General features: G+C 37.6%; 2 protein-coding genes across 2 annotated transcripts in view; both read right to left on the reverse strand.

Annotated features, from left to right (window-relative positions):
• Positions 1–913: 913 nt before the first annotated feature.
• On the reverse strand, positions 914–11312 carry orai2 (ORAI calcium release-activated calcium modulator 2). The gene is made up of 3 exons (XM_038290354.1): positions 11177–11312; positions 4907–5142; positions 914–1842 (listed from the first exon to the last, which is right to left on the reverse strand). The coding sequence occupies exons 2-3, from the start codon at positions 5135–5137 to the stop codon at positions 1261–1263; spliced, it is 813 nt and encodes a 270-aa protein (XP_038146282.1). The 5' UTR covers positions 5138–5142; positions 11177–11312; the 3' UTR covers positions 914–1260.
• Positions 11313–16904: 5592 nt separating this feature from the next.
• The window catches only part of usp28 (ubiquitin specific peptidase 28), a 54255-nt gene continuing 46050 nt past the window's right edge, over positions 16905–25109 (reverse strand). The window contains exons 21-26 of the mRNA XM_038290368.1: positions 23579–23757; positions 22486–22564; positions 21857–21936; positions 20167–20290; positions 19193–19391; positions 16905–17740 (exon numbers count right to left, since the gene is read on the reverse strand). Of these exons, the coding sequence (XP_038146296.1) occupies positions 17565–17740; positions 19193–19391; positions 20167–20290; positions 21857–21936; positions 22486–22564; positions 23579–23757 (837 nt within the window). The 3' untranslated portion in view covers positions 16905–17564. The remainder of the gene's footprint in view (positions 17741–19192; positions 19392–20166; positions 20291–21856; positions 21937–22485; positions 22565–23578; positions 23758–25109) is intronic.

Below are 25109 nucleotides of genomic sequence, written 5' to 3' on the forward strand. Positions count from 1 at the left end.
ATCTTTGGCTGAGCATAAAAACAAGCTTGGGCTTGAATGAGACCAGCAAAACGAATCCTGAGGGATTTACCAAACAGAGAGAGATGTTGTGAAACTAAATCCTCACAGAGTGAAAAAAAAAAGGCATTTTCTCATTTAAAAAGAAAACTAATTTTAACTACCAACCCCACTGCAAACTAGAGGCAGACCATATATGGCACTCTGTATGGAATAGCCCTTTTGTCTGTAAACCTTTTACTTTTGACCTCAGTAAACAAAGTATTCAGGTCAGACTACATTTCCTAACAGATCGCTCACACCGAACGCGCTTTGGGCGTCAAAGCGGCGGTCAAAGCGGAACATCGGGAGCGGCATAACCGAGCGTTCTGGCGTCTGACGCTGAATTTGAGAAAATTGAACTTCTACTGCTAGTGTGTCAACCAATCAGAGAAGCTGATCCAGGATTTTTTTTGGGGGGCGAGATAGACACTACAAGCCGTTATCGCTTCTGCAGAGCTGTCTGCATATGGAAAATAAATATAAAGGGGGTTAAACTGCAAAGGTTTTTCCTCTGTACGAGAAAAAGAGAGCGAGCTCTGATCATTACCGCTGAATTGAAAAAGCTTCCTGAATGGGAAGTGAAACGTCTTCAAACTTGGAAACAAAGTCCAGTGGATTGTTTTTAACTTTTTTTGGAAGGACTATGACCTGGATGACTGAGAACCTTCACCAACAAATGGCAAAACTGTTTAGAAAGATCCAAATTAACAAAAACTGTTAAAATATTCAATTGCATGTTCTGATACTTGCAGTTTACCAAGCTTAAAGATTTTATATTCACTTCCAGGAGATACGAACGGGAGCAGGAAATCCTGCAGAGAGCTCCCAGCGGGGATTCCCAGCGCTGATGGCGGCAGTTTGCTGGAGGTTGAACAAGAACTGCATATGTGTGGAGGAGCACTTGGCCGCTTAAAACGTGTTAAAACTTTTTTCCCCCCAAATCAAAGTAAATAAAGAAAACAACCAGAGCGCAGAACTTCGAAGCGCCAAAGCAGCGTTTGATCCAGCGTCCAAATTTTGCCGTTGAAGGGTTTTTAACGCCCAGATCACGTCCAGTGGGAACGCACCATAAGACGTTCCTTTAAGAATAATTTAGCAATCCGAGGCCGTTTGGCTGTAAAGCTCGCTGTGACTTCGAGGAGTAAACAACGACTGCAGAGAAGACACAGTTTTATAAATATGCATCTTAAGCATAAAAGTATTTAAAGCTGCCGTAGATTCTCACACGTTTTGGAGGCCTCTCTCGTGGCCATCCAGCTGCACCTTTATCATATGCAGTTCCTCGATCTCCTGGTGGTGGCGCTCCGTCTTGTGACGCACCAGAGAGCGATAGAAGTGAATGGTGAAGAGCAGAAAAATGATCCCGACGGGGACCATGATGATGGTGGAGGCCAGCGCCGCCTGCCAGCCGCTGTTAGGACCCGTAGGGGTTGTAGGCTTCGCCCCTGTGGTGCAATTCACGGTGATGCTGGCTGCCGCCTCCTTGACCACGCCGGAGTCTACGGGCAGGAACTTGACCCAGCAGAGGAGCACCACTTCTGCTAAAAACAGCAGAATCCCCAAAGCCGTGGAGAAACCCCACGCCAGCTCGATGTAGTGGTGCATACGTTCGTGGGGCGACTCGCTGACCGAGTTCAGGTTGTGGATGTTGCTCACGGCTTCGACGTTGGGCAGGATGCAGGTGCTGATCAGCAGAGCGAAGAGGTGCACAGCCACCAGGACCGTCGTGCACACGCTGAAGGCGATGAGAAGCTCCCGTGGATAAGAGTACTTGACATCCAGATCCACCTCCACCATGGCCACCTACGCATGCAAGTTTAAGCTAATTAGACAAAACTAATAATCAAAAGAGCTCAATAAGCAAAGCGTGTTCTGGTCATTCAAAAGAAAACATCAACAACAAAAACTAGGAGTTTCCTTTAAACAGGAGGCCTAAAGCTAACTTCTAAATTCTTTATCATGTCTAGGGCTGCAACTAACGATTATTTTAAAAATCGATGAATCGGCCGATTATTTTTTCGATTAATCGATGAATCGGACAAAAAAAAAATGTTATATTAACCTCTTTATTCCAAAATAAACATTTTAGACAGAACAAACAAGCACACAAGTACAGGTTGCTCATTAACTGTACTGGTGCAATATGAAAAATAAATGTTTGTGTTAAAACTACGCAAACGTACATGAGAAATGTAGCTGTACATCCACAAAATATAGGCTACTTTGTTTCATAAAGCGCCAAAAAAGACATTTTTGTTTTTAAAAGCCCCTAAGGGGTTCAAACAACAGGCCCCCCCATTTCAACAAATGAGTTTTTTTTAGACTAGAAGAGTTCTGCCTTTTAAGACAGGAAAGTATAGCAGTTAAAGTTGCTACTTGAGAAAATACTGAACCATAGAGATAAAAATAGCCCTGTGATTCAAATTATAAATTGTATTTGGAATAAAAATGAGAGAACTAGGGGTGCTAAAAAACACATCCTCCAAAGACAGGTATTTACATGGGAATGTGGCAGATAATTAATTGACATATTACTGATCTTGCTGGATTTTATTCTGCTTTACTTCCATAAATTGCAGGATCTTCTTTTCTTTATCTTTGCCAGAAGATTTAAACTTTAAAAGCCTTGCCCTCATAATTTGCAAGTTAATTTATTTATAAAGAAAATATAAACGCTGCTTAAACAAATTTAAATGAAATTAAAAGTAAAATAAGTAGCCAACCTTATCACTGTCTGTAACCTACTAACAAGGTAAGGAAAGCATCAGATGAGCTACCTGAGAAACTAACGTTACGTTTCCCCACTTTAAAACCAAACAAACATGGTCGCTCACCCTGCTGATCAGCTCTCTTCACTGCCATTGAAGGCTCCAACGTGTTTCCTTTTCAGGTGCTGCGTCATAACAGTGGTGCTTCTGTGCCATGTTCATTTGTTTTGACAAAAGTTGCATGTTACGACTTTTTTCACTTTACAAAGCGCAGGCTATTTTAATTATTGTGATCAATTTGCGCCGTCAATCCCGGCGCATGAGCGCTTCATTTGCAGTCTGGACGCTGAGGGTAAACATCCTGCGGCTCTGACTGCAGCGCTGAGAGGGACTCATGTGGGAGAGGGAGAAAGGCGTTGGGATGGGGGAGGCGCCCCACGGCAGGCAAAAGCCGCCAGTGACAGCGTAAAAAGTCGCCAGATTTGTCGCTAGTCGCTTTTTTGAAAAATAGTCGCTGGAGGGGTCTGAAAAGTCGCTGAGTTGGCAACACTGCAACTGCGGCGCTGACTCGCTCCGCCATATTTTTTTTTCTTCCCCCGGATGACGGCGGCGGCGGATGACGCATTAATCACGCGACACAACTAATCGATGATTAAATTCGTTGCCAACGCTTTTAAAAGTCGATTTTTATCGATTTTATCGATTCGTTGTTGCAGCCCTAATCATGTCGAAACATCACTTCTACTAAAAACTGCTGTCATCAGTGATTGATTAACTTTATTGATCTCACAGTTGAGAAATTTACTTGTTACATCGGCTCAATAGTCAAAAGAGGCTTAGAACTTTCCTTTTTGATAAAGCTTATAGTTAGAGTGGCTCAAGTTATCCTGAGCTATCTCTATATTTATGCTGCTATAGGCTCATGCTACGTTCACACCGGACGCAGCAGGCGCGGCAGAAGCAGCGAGTTTACATGCAAAGTCAATGGTTGACGTGCGTCAAGGCGCAGCGCGTCTGAGCAGTTGAAGCAGCGCGTCGGGAGCATTTAAGCATCTGACGCGCCGCAAACGCGCTGCTGCTCGAGATGGAAAAATGTAACTTTTGCTGCTCGACGCGCTGCGTCAACCAATCAGAGAAGCTGATCTGGGAGCTGGCAGAGAGACAGACACATCGCTGATAATACAGATCGCTGTGATCACTCCTCTGAAACAGTTTAACGCCTAAATTAACTTAAAATGCAGAAATCTGCCGACAGAATATGTTCGCTTTTATTATCCTGCTGCCTGCAGTTTAGATTATTTAGATGAAAAACACCTACCAGCTGCCGCGGTAAACCGCGAGGAGGCGACCCGGCCAGAGGCTGCTGTTGAAAGGGATTCCTACTGACAGCGCACCGCTGTATGTGGGGGTCTGAGCGGCTCCGACAGAAATAATATTGGAAGGCAGGATGGTAATCTGGATGAACTGACTGCACTGATTCAGTTTTCAGGTGGATTTTCTCACTTAAAAACATATTAAAACTACTTTATTCCCACTGATCACAGCAAATATAGCTGCAAGGCAGAGAAAGGATAGAGTAGCTCCGCCCAACGCGCGTCAGACCCACTTTTGCACCGCGCAGCCAGAGCAGCAAAGCTGCTTCAGCCGCGCGTCAGAACTAACTGGTACAAGCAGCAGAAAGGAAGCAGCAGAGGCAATTTTGCTGCGTCCGGTGTGAACGTAGCATTAGACTGCTGGAGGACATAGGGACCCCTTTTCACCATTCTATCTCTATTCTCCCACTCTGCAGAATCTGTTCATTCAATCTCTACTGTTATGCTCTCTCTGCTTTTTCCTCATATTAGCATCAGCTCGTCTGCTCCTGTTTGGCTGTGACTTCATCCTGGACAGAAATATCAGCTGTGCTGATATAAAGACGGATGTCAGAGAGAGGGGAGCTCACGCAGATATGTGCAATGTAAGAAAAAAAAAAGAGGAACCTTAAACCCAATTTCTTGTTTGACATGCAAGAATTTGTGGTGATGTATCAGACTGAACAATCTTCAATGTATCAGAGTTTTGACAGGTTTGAAGAACAACACACAGACTTCCTGGACAAGAACAACCAAAAAACAAACCAATTTCAAATGTAAAGTTAAGAGATTCTGCTCAGACATTACCATTGCAAAGCCAGAGAGCAGTGCAGAGGTCCTGCTGGACGCCTTTAGTTTGGCACGACTCAGGTAGAGCTTTCTCCAGGACAGGGCCTGCACTGAGTGATGGTTGGAGCTCACCAGCTCCAAGTAGCTGCGGCGTACCCAGTCCCTGTAGTCCATCCCTCCGTTGTCAGGAGGACGCTCAGAAACCCCAGGGGCAGGAGACCCCGTCGGGGGGTTCAGCTCTCTGCTCATGGCACCTGGTGGAAATAATAAAAGAATCACAGCCTGATTTTTCTGAAGCTTCATGTCACTTATCAATCTTCTTTTTTCTTAGTTTTTAGCTTTGATTGCACTGAATTCTAAGGAAAATCGAAAAACAAAGCTGAAAAAGCACAAGGCTTCAAAAGTCCTGATAATAATCCCTTTAATGTGGAAGAGCGGCCTAAAAGCTTGGTTTATATAAAGTTAATTAAAGAGCTAAAACCGCCATAAAGGAAAAGTTCAGAATTCAAACTTCTGAAAGTAAATATTAACTTTTTTCATCCTGTTCAATAAATGATCAGTGTTTTTAATTCAGAGTAATTTCCATTTTTAATGTTCTTTACCGGAGGCATCCATGTTTATCAAAGAACACTACTGCCACCTACTGGTTTGTGACGTCACGGTGCGGTATCGGCTGTTGATCAAGTCCCAGTGCTGTATCTGGTGTTTGTCACAACGCGCTATTATCCAAGTCATCTTGAAAACATTCTTCTTCCAAATGTTGGCTACATATTACGGGTTTTTTCTCTGGCCAGAAGTTCGATGGCAAATCCTCCCTCTTCAAGTTGGCGATCCAACGACCAACCCGTCCGTGGAGGATCAGGAATCAGAAAGGTGGAATAACTCTTTATTTTTCACTTTTACCCGATGTATTCCAGCATCCAGCTGCCATGCACGTGGGCATTGTCAGTTTCACTATAGCTCTGGTGAATTTCAATGGTGAAGTCCTCTGGAAATCTTCAATAATTGTTGTTGATTGCAGATGTGTCTAGTAGTTCCCATTGATTTAGCTTGTAAAGCGGGGAGAATGGCGCTAGGCTTACCGCACCGTGACGTCACTGCTGGAAGATGGCAGGAGGGAGGGGCTACTATATTTGGGCAAAAATGGCCGCTCCTGGTGTTCTTGTCAGACCAGCATACCCAAAGTCAATACGCATGCGCAAGACGTCAGATTTGCATACGCGTATGCTAGTTCCTTTAATCCCTTTAATTATGAAAAATACTCTTTAAACTACCTCAATGGGTGTGTATCCCTTTAGTCATGTACAAAAAAAAAAAAACAATTTAATTACTTATTGTTGTTTTATGAAGTGTATGGAGATGTGACCTTAATATTTTTTTTGTACATGACTAAAGGGATACACGCCCGTCGAGGTAGTTTAAAGTGTATTTTTTTTTACAAAACTAAAGGGATAAACAAGTATTGACTATGGGTCAGTGATTGCAATGAAAAAATTTGTTTTTATTTTTTTTACTGATTAACGCTAAATTCATTAAATCACTGCAAACGTATTAGTTTTAGGTATTAAAGGAATAGTACACCCAAAACATGATTAGCCTTCATTTTCTACTCACCCCCATGCTGAACAACACTCTGGAGTATTTTTTTGATATCTCAAATGCATCTGGAGATCTGGGAGGCTTCTTGCTGTCTGCTGACATTCAAATAATGGAGGTCTATGGCGCCCGAGGCAGAAAGGTCCATAAAAGTCCACAAAAAACGTGTCAATATTCCTCCATACTGCTCGTCCAATGTATTCCAAGTGTCCTGAGTGGGTAGCATCCAGAATTTACTCGAAACTAAGTCATTTAGAAAGTTTTTAGAGCATAAACAGTAGTGTATAGGATTTCCTGAAAGCACGTTCACGACGCTACGGAAACCGCGGCAGACCAAACCAGATGAAAGTGCGCATTCAGCTCGGCAAAGAACTCATGCTCTTCCTCAACACTGAAGTCCTCAGACATTTTTATTTCGTTGTTTCTTTCTTTGCACAGGTAAACAGCACATTTCTTCTTCTACGCTTGCATTATCGGCAGAGCAGACGCTGAATGCGCACTTTCGTCTGGTTTGGTCTGCTGCGGTTTCCATAGACTCGTGAACGCGCTTTCAGGACACATCAAATGTAGCTTGGGTCTGGTCGCGAACCAGTTTTACTGGTATGCTTCTGCTCCGTCGGTCTGGAATTTCTAGCGACGCACAGCAGTTTCCCTCCTAAGCGCAAGAGGGAGCCTATTTGAGAACTCGCAATAACTTGGTGGTGACCACGGGAGTGTTTATCTTCTAAAACAACAATGGTGCGTTAGCAAGATATCACGGATCTAAAGATGGATCTAAAGTTGCTAGACATTGAAGACAAACAGGTTCTGTTAATCGAGTCGGCAAAAAATGGTCGTACTTCCGAACTTCCTCGATTAAGCTTTCGTCGTTGCTATCCATTGTAGTTGTGCCTCGGTTTTTAAAAATGGCGCGCCCCGGCACAGAATCCAGAAGGACGACCACACAGACAGCCGGAAAGGCATACCAAGGACCAATCACAGCTGCTTTTTATCTGCGCACTTCCGCTTGAGGTCTGCGTGGGTTTGCGACCGCCTGACGCATAGTCAGGATTTTTTTTCGAGGTGCACAACAACGGTTGCAGAACCTCTGTGGCCATGCACAGAGACAGGTTTGACAGTTGATGCTATGCGTCAGAAGCATAAATTAGCCTTTAGTCCTCGACGCGGGCGACCCGTTTCAAACCTGGCCAGTGGTCCTTTCCCCCAATGTCACTCCCACTCTCTCACAACCCCTTTCCTGTCAGCATACTGTCCATAAAACAGGCAAATAAAAAATAAAAAATTATGAAGTATTTTGCGGCGTTAAAGGAGTTTTAATGTGCTGGACTGAGGGGAAAATGGCTCTTTAGATATGAAAGGTTGCAGACCCCTGCAGGTCTGCAGAATGAAGCAACGATGGCAACGGAAAAATGAACAAAGCGGGAAAAAAATCCTGAAAGAAACCTCCAAGCAAAACAACAACCCTAAATCTATCTTTATGCTGGTAAAACTTTCCTGTTGCTGAACGAGTTTTTTAGAGGAAAAATTTCAACCCCCATTGTGAAATCTAAATACTCCACTTGGGGGCAGAGGTCCCTCCTTATCACATAAGTAACTAAAGCTTTTTGAAGTAAAGTAAAAACCACAACCTACTCATAAATAAGAGCATTTGAGTCCAGGCTGGGAAGCGGCTGCAAGGTTTCATAAACGGTTTGAGTAGTTCAGGTTTTTTTCCTAACAAGATGGTGAAAAACTAGTAGATAAGCATAAAGAAACTTGGTTGATCTACAGGAAACTAGCTTAGTGGAACTTAATTTAAATGTGAGCCTCAATTTACAGATTTCTATTTCAAAAGAAACAGTTTTATTTACGTATCACACTTCACCGCTGCCGTGCATTGGTGTATTATGAGGCATTCAAGCAACACAAGGCTAAAAAGTATTTCTGCCAGTCCCTTTCCTGATAAAATCAGATAGCGATCTCAGCAGACGCTGAACTAAAGCTAACAATAAAATATTAATTACTCTGAGGACGATGGGGATAAACACACCAAAGATAGAAGCAAACGCTCACGTTTAAAACAAACAATGAGATATGGCATTTTATCCCACGGTTCGCTGGCAGGGAGCACTGCGTTTCCAGCTTTAGATGGCTATTTTTGATCATCCACTAACAGTTTTTAATGCAAGTCTGCAGTCTGTGTTCCCCTGTCAATTTTTTAAAAAGTCAACAGCAGACATTTTTACTCTGATAAAATTCCCACAATAAGCTTATTAGGGCACAGCGTCTGTTAAAGGAATGTTTTGCTCCAAAAATGTTGCTGCCTGAATCCCTGAGGAGCCATGATAGGAATGCACGAGGAGGAGGAGATGGGAAGACACACATAAATACAAATAAACTGTCTGCAAACTACAAAAATATTTGGATTGAGAAAAAGAAAAACGTAGCTGGATTCCCAAAAATCTGAATTTGTAAATATTTTATAGATGTTAAGATATTATCCTATAATATTGTTAAGTATATTTAGCCTGTTTAATTTTTATTTTTCACTCCATGTTGAACAGATTCCTTGGAGAAACTTTTTGGTTTCAGTGTTTGGCTGAACCTCACATTTCTGCATTTATTTCCTGTAAAATTATACGGGATTAGCAGGACCTAATAAGTTTAATACTTAGAACTTGACGTGGAACATGCAGTTTAAGAAAAAAATTATCCATCTTTTTGAGGGACACGGTTAAATGAAACATTTTATTTCAGAATGCAAAAAATAGGGCATAAAGTGTGGAAGAGTTTATTTCAATTTAACTGTTAAACCCCACAAATGCTAGTTGAAAAAACAAAAAACGACCTTTAAAGGCGTTATCATATAAAAGTTATCATATATATGCAAACAGGTTAAAAATTGTTTTTATTTCTTCAAAGAAAGCAGAAAACATCTGCCAAATATGTCACTTTTAGCCCTAACCAATCTTTCCATACAGAAAATTGAGTTTTTTGTTAACCTGACAGTTCTTCCTCTGTTTATATAAAGGTGCTGAGGACGATCATTTATTTCCGGGTGGATCATCTAAAAATGTGGTCCTCCAAATTGTCAATCGTTCTGGTGATATGTTTATGTAAGGCCGTCCTATGTGCTTTGCAGAGAGCTCTCCTCGCAAAGTATTATGGGATTTGCTGTCGCCATAGGCTGTCGCTACCCAACAGTGGTGACTAATAACTAAGATGGAGCAGGTACCATCTTTAGGAGGAGTTACGTGACCAACGGGGAGTAAAAAGCAGTGATCATGTGTCCAAACGGTCAGTTATCCAATTCACTATAAAGTCCGCTATATAATCCCTGTTCTATATAGTGATGGAGGCATTTATGGGTTAGAGTGGACGTTTGGGTACAGTAATGTTGTATGAGCTGTGAGAACAGCAACTTTTGTGCACGAGGAGAAATGGGCTTGTGCATGCTCTTGCACACTTTTAATAGGTGTTCCCTCTCTGGAGCGGGTAAAGGGTTGTGCATGTGCATTATTTTTAAAGTAGAGAGGGCAGTCTTTAAAAAAAATTACGAAAATCCCCCATATTACTTTTAAGAAGAAAATGCATGGTATTGTTGTTTTCCAACTCAGTAGATGCCATTTGAATCACATCATGGGGATCGTTGGACTAGTGCTCTGAGAAGGTTGCAAGTACCTGGTTCGATCCCCAAAGACTGTACTCTGTGCATGGCAGTTGGATGTTGGAATACATCGGATAAAAGTGAAAAACAAAGAGTTATTTCACCGTTCCGTTTCCTGATTCTCCACAGACGGGAGAAAAAACATGTAATATGTAGCCAACATGTGGAAGAATGTTTTCAACATGACTTAGATAATAGCGCGTTGTGACAAACACCAGATACAGCACTGGGACTTGATCAACAGCCGATACCGCACCGTGACGTCACTAACCAGTAGGTGGCAGTAGTGTTCTTTGACAAACATGGATGCCTCCAGTAAAGCACATTCAAATGAAAATTGATATTAATAAAAAACACTTATTTATTGAACAGTATGTAATAATTAAAGTACTTTAAAAAGTTTTAATTCTGAATATGTCTGGGCTTCTCCTTTAACCCCTCCTTTATTTGTATTTTTGATTGATTGATTTAAAAAGAAAAGAGAAAAAACTCAATGTAAACTTATAGATTTAATTCATACATATCAATGGAAATGAAAATAAGTTCACAGAGATATTCTCAGATATTCATTAAAGGAATTCACTTTAGAAAAAAAATACAATTAAATCCAATTCGGATTAAAAATTCCCAGAGTTTGTTGGACAAACAGTTCAGCAGATATCAGCAGCTCTATGCCTCCATGTATATTTAGAAAGCTGGTAGATGCTAGCAGGATACGTTTACATGCTGATGGTGGGACTACCTAATTAAAAGCTCAACAGTTTAAGTTTGAGAGTATTAACTGAAGATAAAAATAAGGACTAATCAAGAGAGTAAAGAAAAAAAAATGACAGTATGTTAAATTAACAGATAAACCTTTGAAACCTGACGTTAAGTTTTCAGGCAATGTAAGAAGACTCCTCTTTGCTAGCTAATATAGCTAAGAACAGAACAGTTTCAAAACAATACGGTTTTATTATTAAGTGATTTTTATTAACTTAATCTATCTAATCTGCTCTAAAAGCAAACCTACGGTAGGAACCATTGATTTAAACTGTTATCACTACCTTGTTTCCACGATGTGAGAATAAGCAGAAGCTTCCGTTGTTAGGACCCTGCTTCGGTAGATTAACGCTTTTTTTCATGAACCATCGACCTGCTTTTCTTTTTCAGCCCCTGCAGTAAAAAACACGACGGTTTCCGGTTGGGCGTGTCGCTTCAAAATAAAAGCACACGCAACATTTGCAGAACGTGCAATAAAAGCCCTGTCGGCTTTTCTGATAGTCATAAAAATATTATTATTATTAGTTTATGACTTTTTTTTTTTTTTATCATTTGAGGAACCTTAAGAAAATTAAGATAATTTCTGTCATTGACTGAACTAAACGGGCTTGAGCGGCTATCGTTTTAAATAGTGGTTACTCCAAGAATTTGGGACACTTTATCCAGACAGGATTTATTATGTTATTATTTTTTATTAAAAATAAATAAATAAAGTAAACTAATAAATAAAAAAAAAATAAAATAAGTTATTAATAATAATAAATACGTAATAGTAAGTTATAATTAATTAGGTAATAATTCATTTTAAGTCCTTTTAAGTAATAATTAATTAAGTAATGATTAAATTTGTGCTTATAATTGTTATTATCTATTTTATTTATTTAATTTTTATTTATGTTTTATTTAGTTTTATTTATAATTATGTTTCGAGTTGTATGCTTTGTGCCTCTATATTTTAAATAATTTTTGCTTGTCTGAACTACTTTGTAATGTCAATAGTAGTGAAAGATGTTAAAGAAATACATTTTACTTTTTTTGTTGTTCCAAAGCAACGACTCATTAACTTACCCGCCATATTGTGAGAGGCAAGTGGCCAAATTGCAGGCCTATTTATAATTTAAGCAAAAAAGAAAAGACGTAAAAAAAAAATCAAAGCAGTTGAGTAGTTATTTTGTTAAGATTCCTATGATTATTATTATTATTATTATTATTATTATAAAACAGGAATATTCACATTGTTCTTTGTCTAGTTTAAAAAATGAACAAAACACAAAAACAGAAAACACAAGTTATTAATAAAAAAGAAAGAAGAAAGTGTTGCCAAAAAAACATTGGTAATTTTCGGCTTTTATTTCGAGTTCATCATTATGATTATCAAAATCACTAACTTATGCAATACTAAAAGCGTAAATGTTCACTAAATGTAATAATCCTGACGAAATCTTGTTAGTCGCGTTGAAGTCGAACACATGTTCAGTGTTATTCTCATCTGTGTAAATCACATAATAATGTCTACTTAGCATTATTTGAAATTGCTTTAAAATAGAGCATTAAGACTGGTGTTCAAATAAGCCATGTAGGATCCGTTCTTCCGTTCAATTTTATGTGATCTTATTAGTCAGTAATTGAACAATAAGTTGTAGCTAAACAAAAACACTCTTCTGCTCATTTTTTCTGAAGAGAAATGTTTGAACACACATTTGTTTCAGGTGCAACCAGTCGCTTATCTGTTGAATTGTTTTAGACAAACATAAACTTATTGATAAAACTGTTAAATGGCCGAAAGGCAAATTGTCTGGAAATAAAAATATTGAAATCAAGCCAGGCTCCTCTATGGGCTGATGTAGGATCCAGCTGGTACACAAATGAAGCCTCATACAAAAAGCTTATTTTGTTATGTCTCCTATGTAACCATGCTGCAAGTGGAAATGTCTTGCATTCTCTAATGCTCCTTTTTCAAAACCAAAAAAATCATTTGCAGTTTATGCAGGGGCGGATTTAGGAAATATGGGGCTCTAGGCAAAGACAGGCAGGGGGCCCTCTGAATTGAGAAGACAACACATAAAACAGACCATTCTACAGATAGAGAAATGTTAATAGAATAGACATTCATTATCTGTTGTAGGTTCTGTCCCTCTCTTCTTGTCCCTTTTCTTCTTGTTTTCCTCTCTATGTTTTGTACTCAGCTGACTTTTCACGCTGTCTCTAAAGGAATGAAAGATTTTTTCCAAGCACTAAGCTCACTTAGCTGATTGCTCCTTCCTGTGTTTCCAAAAAGGCCAAAGTAAATAACCCAGTCCTTCTTTTCATTGTAGACAAGCCATGATCTGCTTATCTGTTCTCCATTTTTCATTTGGATGAAATAATAGCTGCATGAATCATGACAGCAGACAAGACAGAGGAGAGCAGGAGGCGGGGTTACCAATCTACTCGCTCTGGAGAGCAGAGTTCGCTGCTTTTAGAAGTTGTCTCCAAAGTCTCCAGTAGCAGAAAAAGTCGATAGATTTGGCCCTAGGAGCTTTTTAGAAATCAAAGTGCTAGAGGGGTCTGAAAAGCGGCTAAATATAGCGACTAAAGCGCTAAGTTGGCAACACTGCTCTTTGCATGGTTTGTTTTCAAATGGTTTGCTGCTGTCTGTTTGGACCTTTCTGAACATGTGCAGCAAATTGACTGATCCAATATGGTGGACACTGAAGGGGGGGGCTGAGACACACTTAATATTATTAGCGTTCTGATGGTATTCTTATCAAAAAAATAATTAATGTGAACAAATTCGAAAGTAGTTGTATTAGCTATACATCTAAACAGTTTTTTATTGCCTAATGGTGAATCCTCCCCTGAGTTTATTTCTTCTTCATTTAAGCATGAAACCATCTTTGGTGTCTTGTTAAATTTAAGGCAAGGTAAGTATACCTGTATGGCACAATTCAGTACAAGGACATTTCAAAGTGTTTTGCAGAAATTAAATAATCAAATAGAAGGAAAAAAGACATAATAGCAAATAAAGGTAAAGAAACATGATAAAAGCAGGTAGTAGAGCAAATATAACAGTTGGAGCACAATCTTTAATGATACCTCAGATGAGTTTAACTTTAATACTTAAAGGCAGTTCTAAACAAATGGGTTTTCAAGTTTAACTTTAAAGACATTGCTATAAAATAACCACAAACCTTTGTATATTCCATTGTGATTTTATGTGATACACACACCAACCCAAAGTAGTGCATATCTGAGAAGTGCCAGGAGACTGACACTGATGCTCTGTTCGAAAACCTAGGACGCGTCCTTAGAAGTTATGCGTTATGCGGCCTTAAAATGCGTCCTTCTTTTTGCCCGATTTGAAGGACGGGTCTGATGTATCCTCGGTATTCTTGGATATCCCAGGATTCATTGCGAGACCAAGCAAGCCGTGATCAGAGGAAAGGTTACTTGGCATCGAACAGTGGTGAAAATTGGAAGTTCAGTTTAATATAATACAAGTCAGTGAATAGTTCCGTCTGAGATTAATGAAAAATAGTTGTTTTAATGGTTATTGAGTCAGATATGTGGCGGTAATGTTTGATTTATCTAAAGGTTTTAATCTGTTACTGTGTAAATGGGTTTGGCTATAATTTAAGGACAGATTCTAATATATCTGCAGGGTGGGGGGGACTATAAATCTGATAGGAATTTAATTTTCTTATTGCTGTTTTGCACAATATGCTTAACTTCGTATTTTTTGTTGTTGAATATTAGAGATTTTGCAGATATATTTTTTATAAATACATTGTTTAGATTTACTTCTATCTTTCTACCCCTTTTATAGAATAGAAAATCCCTTTATTGTCCCACAATGGGCAAATTTACAGCAGCAGAAAGATTATTGAAAATGGTCACAGAAATGAGGACCTTAGAAAAATGTATAAGAATAACATAATAGGGAAGAGTTAAAATATAAACAATAAAATACTGTAAAGTGCTTTAACAATATAAAACTGGGGAATAAATAACCAATATGCAGCTATGGACATTTTTACAGTAATGGATATTTGAAAATAGCAGCAGCATCAGAGATGTGCAGAATGACAGCAGCAGGTTATTTAACTGACTAAGGTTTTTTCTATCATTACATTTGATTTTATTTGTTCCTGCTCCCGGTGGTTGGAACCTTTATTCCACTCTGGATTCTTGTGAGTGTAGTCTTTGTTCACTTCACAAAAAAATAAAAATAAATAAACAGTTTTGAAAACTTCTGTATTCATTCTTTTCCTGCTTTGTGTGTCAACGTTCACGGTTGCTAAGCAACAGAGCATACGGCGGTAAAACCCACCGAAGGGTGGACCTGTTCGAATTCACAGCCAAAACTCTTCCGGTCTCCTTATTTTCAAGGACTTCGAAGGATCCAGTCTAGGTAGACCGCGTCCTTGGAGGACCCGTCCTAGGTTTTCGAACAGAGCCTGAATGGCATCAAAGATCCAACGCAATGGGTGCCTTAAAAGACACTTAACACCAATTTATTCTTTAAGTCTTTTATGCAAGAGGACTTCAGAATTAGGATGATCTTAGCTTTACAAGGAAAAACTAAATTAGAAAGTACTGGACAAAAATAAAGATTAAAGAGATATTTTAAACATTTATTGAAGATCATCATAAAGTACAAGTGAATCATCTGTTAAACTGGCTTAATGAACAGCTCTAAAGCTCTCCTCTAAAACAATTATTCAGAGATTTCAGCCGCGTCGATGGATTGATGTTAAGGCATGGAGAAACCATGAAGCATCCCAAGTAAAGGGATCACATGATCTGCACTGCGTTAGCACTTACAACATTTTAGATTTTATTGTTCATTTGAATTCCATTCATAATTCATAATTTCTGTTTTGGAAAAATACAAAGAGATCATAGAAAACATGTATTCAAAAAAAAACAACACACCTCATGTCTTACTGTGCAGAACAAAGAAAGTAATTTTAAGTCCAAACAGCATCATTTTGCAATTGACTTAACATCAAAAGAAACACAGTTAATATTTTCCCATCAGAACAGAGTTACAGTTAAAACGTTTTTTCTTCTAGGACTCAGTAAAGGATACAATCAGCCAGTCAAACATTTCGATGATTTATGACGATCTTGGGGTTAAAAAAATAGTTTATTCTTCTTATTTATGTGTTTATGCATTTCTCAGACACTTTTATCCAAAGCAATAAGGGACAAAAAATCCCAGTTATTTTCAAAGCTATCAATAAGCGACATAGATGGAAATGAGTTACAACTTTAGTGACTTGGGTGGAGGGCTAGGTTTTTACAGCCTTCTATTTGCTTTTAGAAGCTTTTTTTTTTTTTTTTTTTTTGTCTATTTTTACGACACTAGTGGCTCAATTTTCTGACAGTAGGCTGAGAGGAGAGGGGGTATGAGAGAGGGGGGGGGGGTGAGACGTGCGGCAAAAGACCACAGGTTGGCTGCGTCGTGTGCACCGACCACTGCGCCACCTGCACGCCCACTTTTAGAAGCTTCAAGGTTCAACACCACCAGTGTCACTTCTGAAAAAAAGTTGAATAAAACTTTACATATATTACAGATTCTACATTTAAAAGAAAGTATCAACTTTAAGGTCTTTCCCTCTAAACATCATCGTCTCTGACTTCTAAAATTATTTAAATCTAACTTGAATGGTGCAAAAACTGCACATCGGATTTCCTACTTCTGTTTTTATTTAAACAAAAACGAAGCCAAAACCTACAAACAAGTCCTCATTCATTATGACCCCATACAAGTTTTAATAGAATAGATATTATAAAACAATGTTGACTTTTATTTAAATGACCTGAAATGAAATAACTTTCTAGAAAACGTCTTCTTTTATAGAGCTGATTGGCATAAACCTGACTTCTGTGTCTTGGTCTCAACACACAGGTCTCAGTTGGTCTCAGTGTTGGTCTCTCTTAAAGAAGAAAAATGTTTTTAGACAATCTGTGTCTACGCAATATTTTTGTTTGATTTATAATCAGCAATCAATCAAATCATAAACAGTCTGAAATCTCTTATATGTTTATTTTTTCTACAACTGGGACAAGAACAAAGCACTTTAATTTATGGATTTAAAAAGATCTGCATTTCGTTTTACTACGACTATGCTTTTACGCTTTACACCAGTCTCCTCAGACCCGAGGACTCAGGACTCAGGTACATGGCTGAGCACTTTATCCCATCCCTGCACCTTTACGATAGATTTAGGTGTAAAACAAGTCAATACAACCAAATATTAGTCACTAAAAAATATCCTCAAATGTTTGTAGAGCAGAAACCGGTTGCCATTTGGGCATATTTTATTTTGCCTTTAAACGGTTGAGAGACTTTAAAGACTGTTAGTATTTTAGTGATTGATGTGTGTTGCTATTAGGGTAGCAGGGTAAAAGCAGACTGAAAAAGACTGGATTATTTCTTCAGAAACTTCAGAATCAGTTCTTTTCTATTCTTCATTTGCATGTATTTGTGCAGGATCTCCTATTCAACCACAATGAGTGATTGCAAAGTATACAGCGCAATAAATGTTCTACTTGTATGCAGTTCAGAGCCATCAAATAATAAATTACTACATGCTGGTGTAAACCCTACTGTCCTATCAGCACAGACTGCTCTGCTGCATGCCGCCGCCGCCGCTCACAGCGTCTTCTAGATTTTCCATCAAGAATTTACTTGACAGTTACTACTGTGGTGTTGTGAATAGACTCCATAAGGGCAGCCAGGCGGCTGCACAGGTCGTGGGCCTGGTTGACGTGGACTTTTGGTGGATCTTTTAGTAGAACCGTGCCGGTGGAACCATTAAGGACCCGCGGCAGCAACTCACTCAGCTTTACCTGCAATGAATCTAAAAATAAAAAAAAGATGGTTTATGTATAACAAACGAATGGAAGGATTAGGGCCACTGCAAAAATAAAAAAGTTAACTGATTTTTAAACTTTATTTCAGTATAATATGAGAAAAAAGAATTTTGACTTTTATCCCAGAATCTGAATTTAGCATCAAGCCGTAGCCATTTCAGTTTTAGAGTCTAAACTAGCTCTCTTGTTTTAATCAATATCCATTCTTCCATTAATGAAATAGCATCACCAGGGACCCCTCAGGCACGTAAAAAGTCGCCTAATTCCATCATTTTCCACCAATGTGTCACTGGCCCTCCGAAACAACTCACATCTTTGTCAGTGAAGCTGAGTGCTCCCACATTTCTTCCTTCATTTTGCCCATCTACATTAAGATCCAAAATTCTGAGATTAAAGTCAGAATTCTGAGATTACAGTCAGAATAAAAAAAGGGCAGAATTCTGAGACTAAATTCACAATTCTGATAAAAAAAGTAAGAATTCTGAGATTAAAGTCAGAATTCTGATAAAAAAAAGTCAGAATTCTTAGATTAAAGTCAGAATTCTGATAAGAAAAAGGAAGAATTCTGAGATTAAAGTCAGAATTCTGATAAAAAAGGAAGAATTCTGAGATTAAAGTCAGAATTCTGATAAAAAAAGAAAGAATTCTGAGACTAAGGTCAGAATTCTGATAAAAAAGGAAGAATTCTGAGATTAAAGTCAGAATTCTGAGAAAAAAAAGTAAGAATTCCGAGATTAAAGTCAGAATTCTGAGAAAAAAAGTCAGAATTCTGAGATTAAAGTCAGAATTCTGATAAGAAAAAGGAAGAATTCTGAGATTAAAGTCAGAATTCTGATAAAAAAGGAAGAATTCTGAGATTAAAGTCAGAATTCTGATAAAAAAAGAAAGAATTCTGAGACTAAGGTCAGAATTCTGATAAAAAAGGAAGAATTCTGAGATTAAAGTCAGAATTCTGAGAAAAAAAAGTAAGAATTCTGAGATTAAAGTCAGAATTCTGAGAAAAAAGTCAGAATCCTGAGATTAAAGTCAGAATTCTGAGAAAAAAGTAAGAATTCTGAGATTAAAGTCAGAATTCTGATTAAAAAAAAGTCAGAATTCTGAGATTAAAGTCAGGATTCTGATTTTAAAAAGTAAGAATTCTGAGATTAAAGTCAGAATTCTGAGATTACAGTCAGAATTCTGAGAAAAAAGTAAGAATTCTGAGATTAAAGTCAGAATTCTGATAAAAAAAAGTCAGAATTCTGAGATTAAAGTCAGAATTCTGAGATTACAGTCAGAATTCTGAGATTAAAGTCAGAATTCTGAGAAAAAAGTCAGAATTCTGAGATTAAAGTCAGAATTCTGAGATGAAAATTTTTTTCTCTCAGTTGCCCTAATCCTCTTCCGTAAAGCCAATATTCCATCAGTATATAGTTATTTTATCAATGTTAATGACTCACCATCCAAGTCCTGACCCAGGCAGCAGCACCAGTGGCTGCGTATATTCTCCATTGCATCCCGGTCCTCCTGAGATAACGCCGTATCCCGGCTCATCAGGTGAAGGCAGGGAATGACAGCTTCGTCCATGATGGAAAGAGCCTCCTCCACTTTGCTCTCCTCCCCGCTGCAGAATAGGCGCGATGCGCTGTCATTCAGAGCCTGTTCAGTGGATGAACACAAGGAAAGTTTTGTCACAAAATCTGCCTTTAATATTTAGATTAAATGCTTTTATAGCAACTTATCATCTAATTATTTTGACGCCACTTGAAGATGATTGATAGCAGCTTTGTTATTCCTCTTACCCCTAGGGGGTCAACAGAGGTACTGCATGAGGGTCGTGAAAGTTTTGGTTGATTAGATTGTTTTTTTATTCCTCTCCTACAATTTTTCCCCTAATTGAAATGTCTTTAAATCCACATTAACATGAATCCAACAGACTGTAGTAAACAGATAAATGGAGGCAGAAGATGTCTTTCAGTCATCAATGCTCACATTCAGCGACACACAGGAGCTCTTTCAAGCTGGGCACCGTTTCACTCACAGGAATCTGAATTAGAAATACTTTAATAATCCCAGGGAGAAATTACTTCCGTTACGTTAATCCATCTGTAATATAGTGACTATAGGACCAGTTTTATGTAGCACAATTTCATACAATATATATATTTAGGGTAATCTCACAATCAGTTTTAATTTTAGATTAGTGCATGGACCATTTTTTTTCTCCATTTTATTAGGAAAACTAACCAAACCTCAGTCCTGCAGCCGGAATACAGGACTGTTGGCCTAGTGCAAAGTTCTGGCCCAGATAAAAATACTTCTGCAGCTGCCTCTAGTGCAAACTGAGACCTCTTTAATAACAAAACACTTCATTTAAGGGATGCTTTGGGCTAAAGACTTAAACAGGACTAGTTTCAAGTGTTGATTTACTCACAATGAGGCACTTTCTTCTGTACAATGAAATAAGAGCCTTGTCCAAACCACATTTGTCTCCCTTTCCCAGCAGGACAGCATTGGTCTCATATGCATGTGCCAAGTAGTTCAAAGCCTCTCGTATCCTGTTACACAATTAAAAGAAAACAAATAAGTACAAAAAAAAGCCTCACAATTGTTCTTTAAAAAATAAAAATCAGACTGATGAGTCTAAACACTCAGGGATGCTAAATTATACAGGGTATCTATGTTTAAAATGCACTGTACAATATATATCAATGTAACTGTATAGTACATATAGTATATATATATCTATATATATATCTATATATATATATATAGATATATATATATATACACACAAGCACAACATTTAAAAGTAGACTAAGTTATCAAACAGAAGTTACTATTATATGTTTGGTTTTTCTACTGTTTTATTTTCATGTCATTCAGTAAAATGGATCTGATGCAATTTTAGAGTAGATTATGATAGAATAGAATAGAATAGAACAGCAAAACTGAATATAATAGAATACATGTATTATCCCACAGTGCACTGCAAAAAATATTATAGAAATAAGTAAAACATTCTTAAATTAAGTATTTTTACCCTTAATTTAAATAGGTAAAAAAGGTGATTTGCCAATAGAATGAGTATTTTTCCTCTTAAAGTAAGATAATTACATATTTTGCGCTTGAAATAAGACAATGTAATTGTTTTTTTTCCTCATTTTGTATTATGTATTTTTTTTATTCCATTGGAAAAGTGTCTCAATAGCCTCCTCAATTCAAGAAAAAATTCACATATTTTAAGAAAAAAGGACTTATTTAGATTAAATTTTTTGCAGTGTGTTGAAATTTGGGTGTGACAGTGGCAAAAACAAGTAATAGGAGAACATCACACAATCAAGCAATACAAAAAGAGAAAGCGAAAAGAAAACAGACGTGTAAAGAAAAGGGATATTTAGGTAAAAATTAGAAATTTTAAAGTTTAAATAAAAAGAAAAATGCCAACTGGTTTTCGAAAAGATGAAAGCAATGTGCAATATTGATGGTTAAAAAAACCCAAAAACTTTCCAGCTAGAATTGAGCAAATATTCATTTACATCTGTTAAGATAAGCACTGGAAAAATGATCTAGAAATAAGTAAAAAAATATCTGAAATTAAGTGTATTTACCCTTGATTTGAGTAGGTAAATGAGATAGTTTGCCAATGGAATGAGTATGTTTATTCTTAAAATAGGATAATTAGATAATATGCGCTTAAAATAATACAATGCAATTGTGTTTTCTTATTTTAAGTGTAAATTGTCTTGTTCTATTGGCAAAATGTCTCTTTGAACAAATGCACAAATTTTAAGAAAAAATGACTAACATAGATTTTGATTTTTTCCAATGAGGACATTATTGTACAAAAACCCACTGTTTAGAAATATTGTTTTGTAAATTTACATTTTAATTTGAATAATAATAATAATAATTGTTCTAAACTATACCAGTCCTGTCCCTGCTAAGGTAACATTCCCCCAGCATGATGCTATCACCACCATGTATCACTGTGCTGCTCATGTTCAGTCTGATGTGTGGCGTTTATCAGCTCATAGTATATTTTTTCTATTAGATGGACACGCTTACGTGGGATGATACTTTAGCAAAACACTGCATGGAGATAGAGAATATTAATTTCTTACTTTCCGTGCTGATATTGCTCCAAGCCAGTCAGCAGATAAACAAACACCGTCCTGAAGTCCCTGTAGTCATCATGCCACTGCTGCAAGAGAAATACAAAAACAGTAATCTGTTTATTTTATCTCTTTGATTGTAATATTAGAGCACAGTAGGGAGATTTATCAGGTCATTATGGTTTAACTTGATGTTTGTAAAAATTATCTCTTTTATGTTTTAGAGCAGATTTACAGACTGAGATGCAGCAGGTGCAGTTTTAATAATCTCTAAGGGGGAATCTATTGAATGCCAAGAAATGGTTAATAAGAAAATTTCCTCTTAAATGATAATTTTACACAAAAAAGAAAAAAACACTTTTTAAATTATGATTTCAGTTATTAAAGCAAAACAACATCCTATAAAAAATGTTAATCTGCAAAAACTAAATGTGACGAAAACATAGAAACAGAAAATCTGTTAAACGGTTAAACATGTTTTTATGGCACTGTAGCTTTCTCCGTGATCTTCAATGTCTCCAGCTGTTTTAGCTCGCTGACTGGTAATAACTAGTAACACAAATGAGAGACAATCTTTTCTACTACAAAGGTTAGCTTGTAGAAGGATTTCCCACCGGATTATATAAAGCCAACAGTACCATGTATTCCTCCATGTCCATGTCTTCTGGCTTAATGAGGCGGAGCTTGGCCCGAGCTTCCCTCATTATGCTGATGGCTCTGCATGCACAAGAAAGTCAACTGAAGTTTAATGATGCAAAATATTCTCACAACTAGCAGGTCTCCAAAATGGACACTAGATGGCAGAAGAAGCCCGTCATCAGGCTTTCATCAATTATTTAGTGCAGCTGCTCATAAAACAAAAATAAAATCTTTCAAACCATTATTTGTTCTCCAGAAAACCTGTTTTTTATAGAGAGAAATGTTGTTGGAGTAAATAAATAATAACAATAATTGTAATATATTTTTTATTCTCTTTTGCTTTTGAACAGATTTTTTAATTTTGTGTGTACCTTTTAGCTTTCTTTTGTCCACTTGTTTTGCTCTATTCTATTCTATTCTATTCTATTCTATTCTATTCTATTCTATTCTATTCTATTCTATTCTATTCTATTCTCTTCTATTCTATTCTATTCTATTCCATTCTAGTAAATACTATTCTATTCTATTCCATTCCATTCTAGTAAATTCTATTCTATTCTATTCCATTCCATTCTAGTAAATTCTATTCTATTCTATTGCATTCCCTTCTATTGAATTCTATTACCGTATATTCAATTCTATTAAATTATATTCCATTCTATTCTAGTAAATTTCATTCCCTTCTATTAAATTCTATTCCATTTCATTCTATTAAATTCAGTTTTATTCCATTCCATTCTATTAAATACTATTCCATTCCATTCTATTCTATTAAATTCTATTCCTTTCTATTCTATTCTATTCTGTTCCATTCCATTCTATTCTATTCTATTAAATTCTATTCTATTCCATTCTATTCTATTTTATTCTATTGCCTTTGAGTCGATGCAATCAACTGGTGAACTTTGAATCAATCTTGAGATGGCTTGTTGTGAATTTGCGCTATATAAATAAACTGAATTTAATTATTCTATTCTATTCTGTTCTATTATATTTCATAGTTAGATTTTAGCATCATCCCACACAGAGATGATGGCTCTCAAAATTTGACCCAACCCGTCCAGATATCACAGACAACAAGACTTTGTTCACCTTTCATCAAAGCTGAGGTTGCGGTCTGTAAACTGCTCCAGCAGCGTCCTCTCAATGACACGCTTGGGCGCTTTGTTTTGAAAGAAGTAGACCAGAACGTGCTGCAGACGGGCATCCTCCTGGGGCGTGATCTCCTCCTGGGAGAGTTCATACAGGCGGGAATACTCCTCATGAAAGGCCTGCAACAACAGCAGTTAGCATTTAAGTCAATGTGTCTAGAGGCAGAAAAAAACTAGCAACATTAGAGGAGATTTTGCATTATGTAAAGCAAACTGACTAAAGTGATAGATGCAGGGACTTGACATATTAAAGATTTGAATATGCTTACAGAAAATTTGACATTTTCTGTTAAGAATTTGAAACACTTATTATATTTAAAGCTGATTTAAGTGTGCATAAATTCAAGAAACAACAAAACCGTCATGAGAAATGTGTGTACTCTGAGTAGGCTTTACACCAGGGGTGGGCAAACTTTTTGACTTGCGGGCCAGAATGGGTTCTAAAATTTGACAGAAGGGCCGGGCCAGGAGCATTTGGACAAGCAATGTCATTAATTAAACCTGGGGATTGAAATGTATAAAAAAACAGACAATTTTTACGACCATAAGGCGCACCGTACTAAAAGGCGCAGTCTCAGTTATGTGTCCCATTTCTGTATTTAACACACACATAAGGCGCAGCGGACTATAGGTTTTTTTATCCATCCATCATGTCCTCTACTACGTTTAAATACCTCTACTGCGTATTTAAAAATAGAGCGGGAGCAAAACTGAGTATGACTGTGCTTTATTCATGTATTTATTACAAAGTATTAATCAAACCTACGTGCTGGCCTTGAGACAGACACATCGCAGATGACACAGAGCGCTGTGATCGCTCCTAAATTAACTTAAAATCCTGAAACCTGCCGACGGAATATGTTCGCTTTTATTACCGGTATCCTGGTGCCTGCAGTTTAAATTATTTAGATGAAAAACACCTGCCAGCCACCGCAATGAACCCGGAGGCTGCCCTGCCTAGAGGCTGCTGATGAAGGGATTTCTACTGTCGGTGCACCGCTGGTATGTGGGGGTCTGAGCGCCTCCGACAGAAATAGTATAGGCATGATGATAATCTGGATGAACTGACTGCAATTATTAAGTTTTCAGGTGGACTTTCTCACTTAAAAACATATTAAAACTACTTTATTCCCACTGATCACATCAAATATAGCTGCAAGATTTAGATTATTTAGATGAAAAAACACCTGCCAGCCGCTGCGGTGAAGAGGAGGAGACCCGCCCAGAGGCCCCCTATGGAGGGGGAACAGATTATTTCAGGCAGCTGAAATATATGGTTCCCCCCCTTTAATTTTTGCAAATAAAGAGTAAATATGACCAAATCCACAGGATTTGTTCTCGGTGGTGAGAGGAATAAGCACAGTTAAAGACTTGCAGGGAAATTTATTTCTTCCCCTGTTATGGAGGGGGAACAGAATATTTCAGTAAGCTGAAACATCCATTCTCTCCTCTCCTCCTCCCATATCTTTGGG

This window comes from Cyprinodon tularosa, unplaced genomic scaffold, assembly GCF_016077235.1.
Source record: "Cyprinodon tularosa strain WSP-4 unplaced genomic scaffold, ASM1607723v1 ctg28, whole genome shotgun sequence".
Classification (NCBI taxonomy): domain Eukaryota; kingdom Metazoa; phylum Chordata; class Actinopteri; order Cyprinodontiformes; family Cyprinodontidae; genus Cyprinodon; species Cyprinodon tularosa.

Excerpts from the sequence above, each read along its gene's own strand:
- orai2 (XM_038290354.1), bottom strand. The coding sequence starts at position 5,137 with ATGAGCAGAGAGCTGAACCCCCCGACGGGGTCTCCTGCCCCTGGGGTT. Across the intron at positions 1,843-4,906 it reads TGCTCTCTGGCTTTGCAATG|GTGGCCATGGTGGAGGTGGA; the intron begins GTAATGTCTGAG and ends TTGCATGCGTAG.